The sequence below is a fragment of the Centroberyx gerrardi genome, chromosome 5, assembly GCF_048128805.1.
Source record: "Centroberyx gerrardi isolate f3 chromosome 5, fCenGer3.hap1.cur.20231027, whole genome shotgun sequence".
NCBI lineage: Eukaryota > Metazoa > Chordata > Actinopteri > Beryciformes > Berycidae > Centroberyx > Centroberyx gerrardi.
In genome coordinates this window covers 12,976,698-12,989,095 of record NC_136001.1, presented here as the reverse complement: position 1 = coordinate 12,989,095, position 12,398 = coordinate 12,976,698, and the positions used below count along the sequence as shown (strand labels likewise).

Genomic DNA, 12,398 nt, shown 5'->3' with positions numbered 1-12,398 from the left:
ACTCAGGCATAAATGTAGCATAAGTAAGCATAAACACAGCCTCTGGGCTTTGTGTATCTCCAAACAAAAAGAGCCAAAGCTGTCACGTGACCACACACTGTAGTTCAAGATGGAGACGATGCGATTTGGTAGCTAACTGGTAGCTAGCTAGCTGTTTACAATAATTAAAATATGGCAAATAGAACAAGTTACCACGCGTTTGAATGCTGATAACATTTATCGTCTCACCGAAATGTGCATGCAGAGGCCTTTGGCCACGATGAAGTAAAGTTGTTTGTAAACACAGACCACCTGAAGAATATTCAAGAGGTAGCAATAGGAGAAACTGTCAATGTTCATCATAAACTAATTCTGAGAGGAGATCGATATGGCGCTGAGAGAGTTAAAAGTTTGTCTCCTTGGGGTAAGTCGGGATTGATGTTATCTGTCAGTTGTGTTCACTGTAATTTGTTAGATATTTGTGTCAAGTCCCTACTGTACCTCTGACTGTACCTGTAAAGTTAGCATCAAATGACTGATCGATACTGCTCTTCCTTCAAGCTTTGCCATACTGATTGACTGATTGACTCTATTTGCATGAGTCAAATGTGTTAGCCCTGTGATCAAGTGGGTAACAACCTCTAAACCCTTGTCTCAAATAACGTTATGGATCTTATCTGCACTCACTATGCCAGAAATAGGTCATATGGGTTGTTACCCTATGTTATTATTATTAATTTGTTTTCCTCATACATATCTGGACTACATAAGATCCTGCAAAGACAACATCATCACCCTCCTGGAGTAACCTCTTCATGTCTGCTCCTCTCCATCATCTACTAAAAAGATAAAACAGTAACTGTAAACAATGACAGCTTGACATCTTCAGGTTAACTACAGCTGCCCTGTTTAACTGTCACCAACTTACAGGTCTAGGAAAAAAGGGGGGAGGAAGAAGAAGGCACAGTAGAAGTAATAGTGTCTAGGCATATTGCCAGAGAATGTGTTTTTCAGTCAGTGAGACCAAGTTCATGCTTGCGATCGTATTCCAGGATGGAATAGTTCTAGTTATTATTTCTGACCATGTTTAGTAAGCATTGTCTTTATTTTGTCTCTTCAGGACACTGGTGTTGGAAAGTCAAGTATTGTTTGGAGATTTGTAGAGGACAGCTTTGACCCAAATATCAACCCAACAATTGGGTAAGTTCCTGCTGTCGTTTCTACTGTTTATATTCTTTCTCATTTGTTGTGCACATGGTTGCTGTAGGGCATTTTCATCTGCTGATTGTTTTGGATGTCGGGATGTTACAATTGCTTACTAAGGGTGGCACACACTACAAGATATTTTGAACCAATAGAACCTTTTCATAAACATGGCTGATGTATTCTGCAGGGTAAAGATCAGTTCGCACGATTGCCGGCAATGTTGAAGTCAAGTTTCTGTCGCCTCCGACTCACTCACTTACTTGTGTTTCAGTATAGCTTACAACACAATACAGGTGTTGTCATAGACATATCTTTCTGTTTCTGTTGTCAGACAACTATACGACTATAAAAGGGTGTGATCAAAGGTCACAAATCCTAACAGCCCAGAAATTACCATTAGCCAGTTAGTATTTTGTAACCCTCAATCAAATCACTTTTTTATAGCCGTTGTCTGACAACAGAAACAGAAAGATATGCCAATGACAATTTGTGTTATAAGTTATACTGAAACACAAAGTGAATGATCACAGACAGAGAGTCGGAGGCGACAAAAATTTGTCTTTTTAACATTGCTGGTGGAAATTTGGACACTTGAATGTTTCAAGATATCTCTTCTGTGTGTCCAGCCTACAGTCCCAATTCTATTGTTAGCCTACGCTTTGAAAAATGGTGAAATCATATTTCCATTTTTGTAATGTGACCTATGCTATAAAGGCCTTTCTCTTCACCAGGGCATCCTTCATGACCAAGACAGTGCAATACCAAAACGAGCTGCACAAGTTCCTGATCTGGGACACGGCAGGACAGGAGCGGGTTAGTAAAATCCATTGAGGTACAGGCCATAGCATTTTTTTAATAGACTGGTGGATATAAAACCTGAGCAGGACTCACCTATGTTTTGTTTTTTTACAGCCAAGCCACAATGGCGCTCTTGTTTTGATATTGTAATCAGAGTAGTTTGGCATGGCTTATTAAAAAATCTGCTCATCCCTGGCACTTGGTTCTAAGGAACATGAGAAAGCTACATGGACGATTCCAGTCTGGGGGAAAGAAAGGGGCTACTTTGTGCAGTAATTCATTATTTCTGATAGGGGGCAATATTTACCTTTCTATAGGCAGAGTTCTGCCTCCTAACCAACATCCCACGTTTTAGTGCTCTTGTTTCACGAGGCCCATTTTCCGTGGCTTAAATGGCATGCATGGTGTGATGGGTTTGCGTTCTCTAGATCAGTCTGTTTAGTCTAGTGGATAACATCAATATGTCTGTCATGATTTAGTCTCTCTCTCTTTCACTTCTTTCTCCATCTTTGCCCTGTCTCTCCCCTCTCTCTCTCCCTCTACCTCACAACACATACATTTTTAGACACAAACAGACTTGCAGACTGTGTGCTGCTTCAAAGGAGCGCCATTGTTATCCCTTTGTGCGTATTTTGTGCTGCATACGCCTTTGAACTGCCGAGCGGAGTTGTTTGTCAGCAGTCATGACATGATAGGCAGTGCTAAGGGGCCACTTGGTGTGTAATCTACACTGATGTTTGCCTCTGATGTTATATGATGCCAAATCTGAAATGCCTTGTCGCCCACACACAAGGTGAAGGACTGAAATGCACACTTACAAACGATACGTGATATAAGAAATATGATAAGGCTATGTGTCTAGGTACATTATTAGCATTTAAGTCACCCAGCCCCAGACAGCAGTGTAAGGAACCACTTTCTTTTTTGACTCATCTTGGCCTCATGCACTGCATCCTACATTTCTCTGCAGTAGCTGTCCACATTAGTTCCCCTTTCCTGTGCATGCCCTTCCCTTTCTTCCTGCACAATCCCCTGCTATTACAATGGGTTATTCCCTGCTGCTGTCCACTCCAGAGGGGTGAGATAAGATGCTACTTGTCTTTTGTCCTGTTCCCCCGGGGCTCGGCTGCACCACAGCCTCGAGGGGACATAAATGAAAGTCTGTTTAAGATAAGATGAGAGGATGAAACCCAAGATGTCTCCACAGTGTCTTATCTGAGTCACTGCCACTCCATGTCAAAGTGTCCTTTTTTTCCCCCTTTGCACTCTCTCCTTCGCAACATCTCTTTTGTTTTGTTTCTCGGTAACTACTACTCTATTTTGTCTGTAGGTCTTTTACGTTTAGTTCTTTTTGCTCCACGTTTTCACTCACTCTTCCAATTCTTTTTCATTCCCATGTGGCCTCTTGAGTCTCCCAAGTGGTTCACATCTGTGAGTGAAAAAGTAGCAACATTCTTTTGGTAGGCTGTGTGTCTGTGTGTGTGTGTTTTCATACAAAGCTGCTGTGGTATTTTGAAGCCTTTCATGGCCTGTTTTTTAACCTCTGTGGAGTTTTGGCCTATCAAAACCTGTTGAATTAAGAGAGGGGAACGTAGAGCCAGCCAATGCACATGGAAGGAGAGACAGGGGCAGGAAGAGAGCTCTGTGATTTCCACAATCCACAATCCACATCGCTAGACCATATGGGGCCTTATGGGTACATCTCAGCCCTGCTGTCAACAGTCTATCCAGGCCTTTCCCCCGCTGACCGTTCCTCTTTGCAGAAAACAAGCAAGGCAAACTCTGCTTCCCGTGGCATGGGAGGGTGCCTTTCACTGAGCACCAGACTCACGGTTTCAGTAATTAATCAGCACATGCTGGGCATCGTTGGAGCTGTTTCAGGGCTGCTGTGTGGCCAGATGTCTGGTCTGGCCTCTTTGGGTGAAGGCTGAGAGAGACCACACAGGACTGGCGGTGGTGCAGCCCAGCGCTAGCCAGTGAGACAGACAGCATTCTCCTCAGTGCCTCTGCCAAATATCCCAAGTTGGATTCCCTTTGGCGGACTTGGGGCCAGTAACAACTATAATTATGTGGAATGTGTGCTTTCCTGAGGTAACTGTGTCACTCCAAGATGGATAGTTTATTCCATCTTATTGTAAAGGAAAATAGAATTGGCGGGAAAGGCAGGGTCGTTCCAAGTGAAGGTCTTTTTGAGACTGGGGTTGTTTCTTTTCAGATTAATTTCATTAGTTAATACATGACACGTGATTATTAGCCTATTAATTTCTCAAATAAGCACATTACAGCCCCAATCCAGAATTCATTTCAGTATATCAAGTGTAGGAAAGTATACAAAGATTCTTGAAGCGTAGGACTTTCTGGTGGAAAAATGATCTCAAAATATTGGTCCATTTCACTGAAGCCCTCACAAAATATAACATATATAAACATAAAATGGTTACAGCTTCAAAATCCATTAGAAACTGTTGTCAGTATTTACATCAAGAGTTGATAGTCAGCATTTGTATCAGCAGTCAAAACAGTTTAACAGTGAAAAAATATTTTAAATGGAATGAAATGAAACAAAGCCAGTGGCCTCACACTCCGCTGCTGGCTTAGAACCTAAATGGTGTTAAAGGAATTGGCAAGACCTTTTTTTCCTCTGTCTTTTGTTATGCTGGAGCTGTCCTTCAGGCCTATCTGTTGACAAAATGCCCTGGATGTTCGGCCAGCTCAGATGCTGTTACACTGGAACAGTAACTTGTGTTGTAGTTAGGCTCAGCCTCATCGTGCTCTTCAAACTTGGTTCATTCTATTCATTGTGAAAACAACATAAAACTGTTTTAAAATATTATGACAGCAGGCTAATTGTTGAAGCCAGGTCTCACTAAGCACTGGAAAATGTTTTACCAGAAAAATACCAAGACCTGGCAAACACAACCCCCCCCCCCCCCCCCCCCAAACTATGGATTTGGAAATTTTGTACAGATTGTTTTGATTATGCAGGGCTTTGTGATGTATTGGGTTAAGACCAAATGTATAGTCCTCCATAAATATCAAAACGCTAACAGGTTTTGACACATTCTGCTCATCTTTCTCCTGATGGCTCCCACATGTGTGAGGTCTTGGTGGAAAGGCTTGCCATACTTCCATTTATAATAAAGCCACTTGGCTTATGGGCTCAGAACGTGGGGCCTTTTGGTTTCATAACATGGTACTTGGTGTCTTTTTTGCTTACTTTTAAGCTCTGTTTTAAGTTTGTTATATTCAGTCGATATTATTCAGGCTAGTGAAGCACACAGTGATGCAATCACCATACTCTGCGTTCACCTCTATGATGGATTAGACCGTCTATGAAAAGTCTAGACACTGTTAGTATGTATAATATGTAGACTTCATAACGGTGAAGTTATAATGTAATGCTATTTTTATAACCTTTTTTTTACATGCATCGTCCATGTACAAACGTTTGGAGGAAATCTAGATAAACAGTCTTCAAAGAGGAGTCATTAGATGTTTTAGATTCTTGGTCTGCGATCTGATCGTCATGTTCAGTTTCACATAGGCCAAAGCTATATGCAGACCTAAAGTCAGTACATCAGAGGAGCCAGTTTAACCAGAGATAAAGCTCAGTGGGAGGCTTCAGACAGGCAAGCCTCCCCTCTGTCCAGTGGACTTCCCCTTTCTTTGAAGAACGGCTGCAGGACATTACTCATCGTTGTCCCTCTCATCCTCAATCTCCCTCTGTCTTCCCATAGTTCCGTGCTCTGGCGCCCATGTACTACAGGGGTTCAGCGGCGGCCATCATTGTTTATGACATCACAAAAGAGGTACGGTCTTGGTATCATATTATGGTTTGTGTTTTTTCCCCAACCACAAAATACAATGTATAGTTTAATTGTTCCTACCTGTCTCCTTTTTTATTTCCTATTCAGGTGAGTAGCAAACTTCCAAAGAAATAGTATATTTTAGGGATGGGACAATATATCGAAATTCAACATATCGCAATATGAAAATGTAACAATATGTATCGTGGAGCAGAAAAATGAATCGTGATATTATCTACATTTTATTTTGCTGTTATAATCACAAATGAGATGGCTTGCCGATCACAATTTCACAAGCTCTCCATCAAAATTATATTGTTCGCACTTTGTAATGACATTTTTAAATTATTGTTTACATTCTAGCAAGCCAATGCCATTGCCAGAAAGATTTGTGGCTCAGAAATAAAAATAATTCTGCACAGTCATACTTTGTTGTCATTGAACTTTTCTATATTACATCGTATCGTGGTTGTATCGAATCGTGAAACCCTATATCGCGTATCGTATCGTGAGATAAACATATTGTCCCATCCCTAGTATATTTTAATCTTGTGTGCTTATTGATTTACTCATGTGTCATTCAATATTACATGTTGCTTACCTGTGTCATCAGGAGTCCTTCCAAACACTGAAGAATTGGGTGAAGGAGCTGCGCCAGCACGGCCCTCCCAACATAGTGGTAGCCATCGCTGGCAACAAGTGTGACCTTTCAGATGCCAGGTAAATTATATAATGAACGATGCAGTGTCAGGTTTGGCTTGTTGCTTCACTTAATAATCTCACCCAGTTACTGTACTCATTGACACCTAACCTTATCCAGATACAGTGATGTTTTATTCAGCATAAGAAGTTTAATAGCGACTTCAAAAGACTGAAGAAAATCTATGTGCTGTATAATGATGCTCCCTCACATACAGCATAAACTTGAGAGAGATGATGGCAAATTAGATATTTGTTTCAGATGTGGGGGTTTAAACTGTGGTGATTAGTCAGAAGTAGCTGAAAAATACTTTTGCTTGAAGGGCCATTACCTCCTCGCATCAGAATAATGTTTGATTTCTGACTTAGAAATCCCACTGGAATTGATACAGAGCGTTTGTGCATTCCGCTTTGCAAGGAGGAATTTGATACTGATTAATATTCTATGTAATTTTTCTGTTGTGGAATATCAGATGATAGCCTCTCACCTCACTTGGCCTTTGTCGTTTAACTTGACGATCATTATGGTGAGTGAATGGCTGTAGCGCTGCAGTGGGGATGCCATGGTCATTTATACTGGACTAAACTATCTCTTATAATCTCTTTGTTCTTTCCCCTCTCTATGCTTGAGCAGCAGTTGTACAAATTCTTGTGGTGGGTCGCCTGTATCATCCAAAAAATCGAAAAATCTCCCAAACTGCAGATAGACTTTTGGTACAGAGATCATCCATGAAATTGGGAAGTCTTCCAGATGGTAGCTGTAGAAATACATTTGATGGTTATGTCATCCATGAAATATGAAAGTCTCCCATGTTGCAGTATAATAATTTTGACACACTTTGACACACTCTTGTATTTACAGGGAAGTCTCAGAGAAGGATGCCAAGGACTATGCCGATTCTATCCATGCCATCTTCGTAGAAACCAGTGCCAAGAATGCCATTAACATCAATGAGGTGTTTATAGAGATAAGTGAGTGTGTGTCTTGAAAATTTGGTGCCGTTGCCTTGTGCATCCACAGGTCCCTATTGAGTCGTGTAATGCTGTGATAAGTTAAGCTGTGTACAGTATTAATATACTTTGCCTGTTTTTTTTCTTGTTTATTGTGTGCCGAACAATATTGCCTGATGTAACTATAGTTTTTCTAGATATATTTAGAACATTGTAATTTTTTTCTGCTTGTGTGTGTGTGTGTGTGTGTGTGTGTGTGTGTGTGTGTGTGTGTGTGTCCTCACAGGTCAGCGCATCCCTGTTCTAGACGCAGCAGGAGGAGCGGCGGGGAAGGGTTTCAAACTGGGAAGGCAGCCCTCAGAGTCCCGCAGGACGTGCTGCTGATGATGCCACTGACTGTCCTGACATGATCCGTGACCCGACCCTTGCTCACCCTCTGTCCCTGGCCTGCTTCAGCTTGCAGCTACCACAGACCCTCCGACCGTAGCACACACCTCCATCACCGAGACCCCGAGTGCAACAGTGCCACCGCAAAGGCCACTGCACATATATTTTCGCAAAACAAAAAGGCAGCGCATGGAACGAAAGCAAGTCGTCATGTGTTGTCTGTAATTAGTTGCGGAAAGATACTTTGAGGTTTATGGAGCATTTTTGCCAAACTTTGGACAGAAATGCTTGCATTAACACACCGTTTGTTCGCATTGTTGTGTACGTGAAATAGGAATCATTGAGTCCTACACTCCAACCCCCCCACATTGCTACTCTATCAGAAAGGACAGACAGCCCATTTGCTTGGAGACACAAAAAGATACTTCTACTCCAGTGGACATTAGCCTCTGCCCTGTGTATTCAGCCCTAGTTTGGATAGAAAGCCACCTTGAGATTTACAGTCACAGATTTGTAGATTCAGACATCATTCGTACTTTATCTTCTACCCAAAGATGGGTTGAATGTGAGTTCAAATCTCACCAAACTATTTAGATAGTACTTAAGTTATTGCCTTTTGTTTTGTTTGTTGGGAAATCTGTACTCAAACAATGAAGTCTTCTCCAACTTCTTGAAGGATCCAGTCCTTACAATTAATCAGTGTAATTACTAATTTATCGTAAGTTTTTGATGAATAGGGTCATGTTTGAAGGCTTTACATGGTCTAAGTTTGTAACCACCGTCTCATCTCACTATTTGCACTTTGGAAAAATATTTGGAAAGATATGTTGATTGTTACCCGTCACAGTCACAATCACAAAGAAGGTTCATGCACACATCTAAATATTTTATTGTGTGGTCGGTGTTTGCATCAAGACCTTTTTCAAGACAAACACCACATAGGTCTGTTGACGCAAACCACGGCTACACGATAAAAGATGCAGAGGTGATAGGTGTGTGGGAATCTTCCTCCTTTACATGGATTGTGAACTTTGGGATTTGATTCCCTGCTGCACAAAGGAGAGTACAGTGATGTGCATTGTGTTCCTCTCTGCTAGGCTTGTAAAGACGTTTTGATTGTCACCTGGGACTGAGAACGGTAACAAACTCTTGCAAAGTCTCGTCTCTGTGATGAGAGAAAGTTTACTGTCAGCAGCTTCCAGTGATGGTGCTTTAGATAAGGCTGTGTAATGCTGACACCACTGGCAGTCTCCAAGTATATTATATGATAACCGTTCCAACTGCTCACATGTGTTCTATGTTTCCACTTGTAATCGCTGAAAAAATGAGCATATCGCCAGAAGTTTTCATATGAATTGCCCCATAGTGCCCACAGTATTCTACCAGTTGTTTTACAATATTAATTGTGATTCATTTTTTCTGTAATTTCATTTTAACTGTTCATGTTCATTGGCGAGCCTTCCTGTCCTGAATCCCTTGCTGTTATTTTACAGCAGTTTTACAGGGGAGGCTGATTTTGTGAGGTCTTGCCAAATTCTTTAATTGTCCCATAAACATTTTTCATCTTTCTTTTCTCATTTTTTCACATAATAAGAACTGGCTTGCACATCCAATATAGTTTTACTACCTGGCCGATGATGAAAAGAATGATATCTGGAAAATAGACCTCTTCCAGGAGAATCTGAGATTTTACTTTGAGAGCTTAAATCTCCCTTTAGCAAAAGGTTGTGTGCAGAATGAAACGTGGCGCAGCATTGACATGCTGACCCCCTAATGAACCGCGGTCTCCATTCTGCTCTGAATTACTGGATGTGCTCTGTCTTTCCTTTCTCTCACTCCCTCTGCCTCATTCCTCAACACTGCTCCATGCAATTAGGCCCAACTTCCATTCTGTCTGAGAAAAAAACCTGGATTACAGTACAGCATTGAAAGAGTCCTGTCATGACCTTTCACATTCATGAAAATCGTTTTTCCCCTGTGATCTATATGCATAGTACATTTGTTTTATTTAGGTCCTTTTATTGGCCTAATTGTTTTCAGTGGTAATTGTCTATATGTCTTGGGCTCTTTTTGCCACAATGCCTCTATTCAAATTTGCCAAAAAATTGACAGATATGGCTTAAATTAGACTGGGTCTCCACAGTCTTAAATATGGACTGTGTGCTTTTCCATTGACACAAATGACAATTTTATTTGCCTTTATGCATTTTAAATGTAGGTGTTATTGATGAGTTGTGTACTAAGCAAGGCTGCCTATATTTTCAGGATTTTCTTTACAGAGTGCAATAGTTGTCATTACGACAAGGGTGAAATGTGACCTAAACTATGATGACTAAAATCCAAGAAATCAGTTACAGTGTAATATGTTCATGCAATATTACTTTAAGATGAAGACGTGGGCCTATATTGACCTCCTTTTGTAGTTACTTGGTTTTATGATATTTTCAGTCATTCATAATTAATAAATTGAGCAGTGTGATTGGGGTAAACCAACTCCCTTGAAAGCCAGAGTGGCATTCCAGATTGAAAACTTTGTCTGTGAATATGATTTTGGTTCACTCTGCTGTTTTTCATACAAGTCGCCCCACACTACATCATAATGCTAAGTCTACCTAATATTCACTATAGCTTCAGCAATGCATTATATCAAAAAGGGAATAACTCTGGTACTTTGAAAACTGCACTTTGACCAACTATTTGTATTAATTGGCCCATATTACTAACTAACATTCTGTCTGCAGCCTGTTATTATCTGTGTGAAATCACTTGATGAAACATTCTTGTAATGGTGTCAGGATTGTTAATGTCCCCTCCTGCTATTTTAGATTATGACTGTTTGCTCAGTTCTTATTGCCATGCAGAACATGGTGCCAAATAACGTCAAAGCCATTTTACTACACCATGCATCATTAACCATTTTTTATTGTTGATGTAATATAACGATCGATTTAAAGTGGCATACCACGTAATTACTTAAAAATGTCTGAAAGCTGATAACGATGACTGCTTTGTGACTAGATTTCCCTTATTTTGAAACAGGAGGCATAGCTAGAAATTGTGTGGCAGTTTTGCTTTGACAATGTGGAAAAATACCAATAGTCTTGGGCTGGCCCTAGGAATGTGATGAATCTATGTTAATTATGTGTATTTTTCACTGTAGACAGATACCATCAAATTGCACACAAATGAATGACTATATTCTATTCTAGTAAGTTGTAAGACCACAATATACTATTGTACACCATTTGCAGTAATTCCATCAGCACTGTAGTTGTCATATTTAGCTTTTTATTATGTTTCATATTGATTGTAAACAAAAATGCCTGAAAACACTTGTTGGCAGTGTATTTCTGAATGTGTAAAAAGGGAATTGTCAACCTGTTTACTAATAAAAAAAGATTGACAAAAGTACGTCTGTGTGTGTGTGTGTGTGTGTGTGTGTGTGTGTGTGTGTGTGTGTGTGTGTGTGTGTGTGTGTCCTGCATGCAGCCTGTGTGTATGTGTCTCTGTGTGAACAGTTTCTCGCTCTGTCCTGTGGTGGGCAGGTGGGGGATGTGTGTGTATTAACTTGCTCCTTGGGGATACAGTGACAATGTTGTTAGTAATTGGTTATGTTGCTCTGCTGGCAACCAGCCCCCTGGCTATATATATAAATATGACACTTGAGATATGTGTTTGACGGGGAGAGGGCTTCTCACTGCACTTTGAATAGTGCTGAGAGGGCAGAACACTGGTTTGACAACCTCTCAACACCAAGTTCATAGTCAGACACCCACAGTAGGGTTGTATGTATATTCCAGTCCAGTGCATGAGCATTTTGCCTGCACGTTTGTTTATTCTGATTAAGTGGGAGATATGAAAAATATGGCAGTAAATTAAGATATCTTCACTAATTAAGGGCTTAGTTATCCTGTTTCCTTGAGGTATCAATATTAGTGTGAGTGATTAATCAGAGTAGGAATTCATTAGTGTTGTGAGTGCACACTGGTGGGTTGCCTATACATTACATCACAGTGTGAGAATAATATGGGAATCATGGAAAATTGCAGAAGAGAAGTGGAAGTGTGAAAAGCCAACATTTGACAGGTGCCTAGCACCTAAAGCTATTAGCAAACTGGAATATAGTTCCCATTGCCTAACTTTGCAAATAAAGCCATGGAGCTGTTTTCCATCTAGAAGTAAAGTGTGGGAATATCATCCTACTCCATGCATCCGTGTTATTGCACAACTCATAAAGCAGCAATGGAGGAAGATTAATGATGCACCTTTGTGGCCCATGGCTGTATGCAGGTTTTCATTCCAACCATACACCACACCAGCTGATTTCACCAATTAGCACGCCTTCAACCAGAGAAGGGGGAAGTAACTGGTAAACTCAGCTGCTGTAGTGTTTGCCTGAAAAGTAAACCTGCATATTCTTGGGACATCCATCCACCCTCGCTTGGTGGCCCTCACAGCCCCAGATGCACCCTTGGCATCATCACCCCTTCACCCTCCCCGCTGAGTGGCTATGCAGAGGCAGTGACGTCACCAGCCTCTCTCTCACTCCCTTCCTGCTGCATCACAACAGCC

The 12,398-nt window shown here is 41.0% G+C and overlaps 1 protein-coding gene across 1 annotated transcript; it reads left to right on the top strand.

The window, feature by feature from the left end:
* The first annotated feature begins 114 nt into the window (after positions 1-114).
* rab22a (RAB22A, member RAS oncogene family) lies at positions 115-11,201 on the top strand. The gene is made up of 7 exons (XM_071903792.2): positions 115-403; positions 1,100-1,179; positions 1,917-1,998; positions 5,721-5,792; positions 6,403-6,509; positions 7,351-7,460; positions 7,726-11,201. Exons 1-7 carry the CDS (start codon positions 368-370, stop codon positions 7,821-7,823), a joined length of 585 nt encoding a protein of 194 aa, XP_071759893.1. The 5' UTR covers positions 115-367; the 3' UTR covers positions 7,824-11,201.
* The last annotated feature ends 1,197 nt before the right edge of the window (positions 11,202-12,398 follow it).

Bases quoted from the DNA above. Each gene is read 5' to 3' on its own strand.
- rab22a (XM_071903792.2), top strand. From the start codon at position 368: ATGGCGCTGAGAGAGTTAAAAGTTTGTCTCCTTGGG. The intron at 404-1,099 runs GTAAGTCGGGAT...TTGTCTCTTCAG, and splicing joins TAAAAGTTTGTCTCCTTGGG to GACACTGGTGTTGGAAAGTC. The intron at 5,793-6,402 runs GTACGGTCTTGG...CTGTGTCATCAG, and splicing joins TTTATGACATCACAAAAGAG to GAGTCCTTCCAAACACTGAA.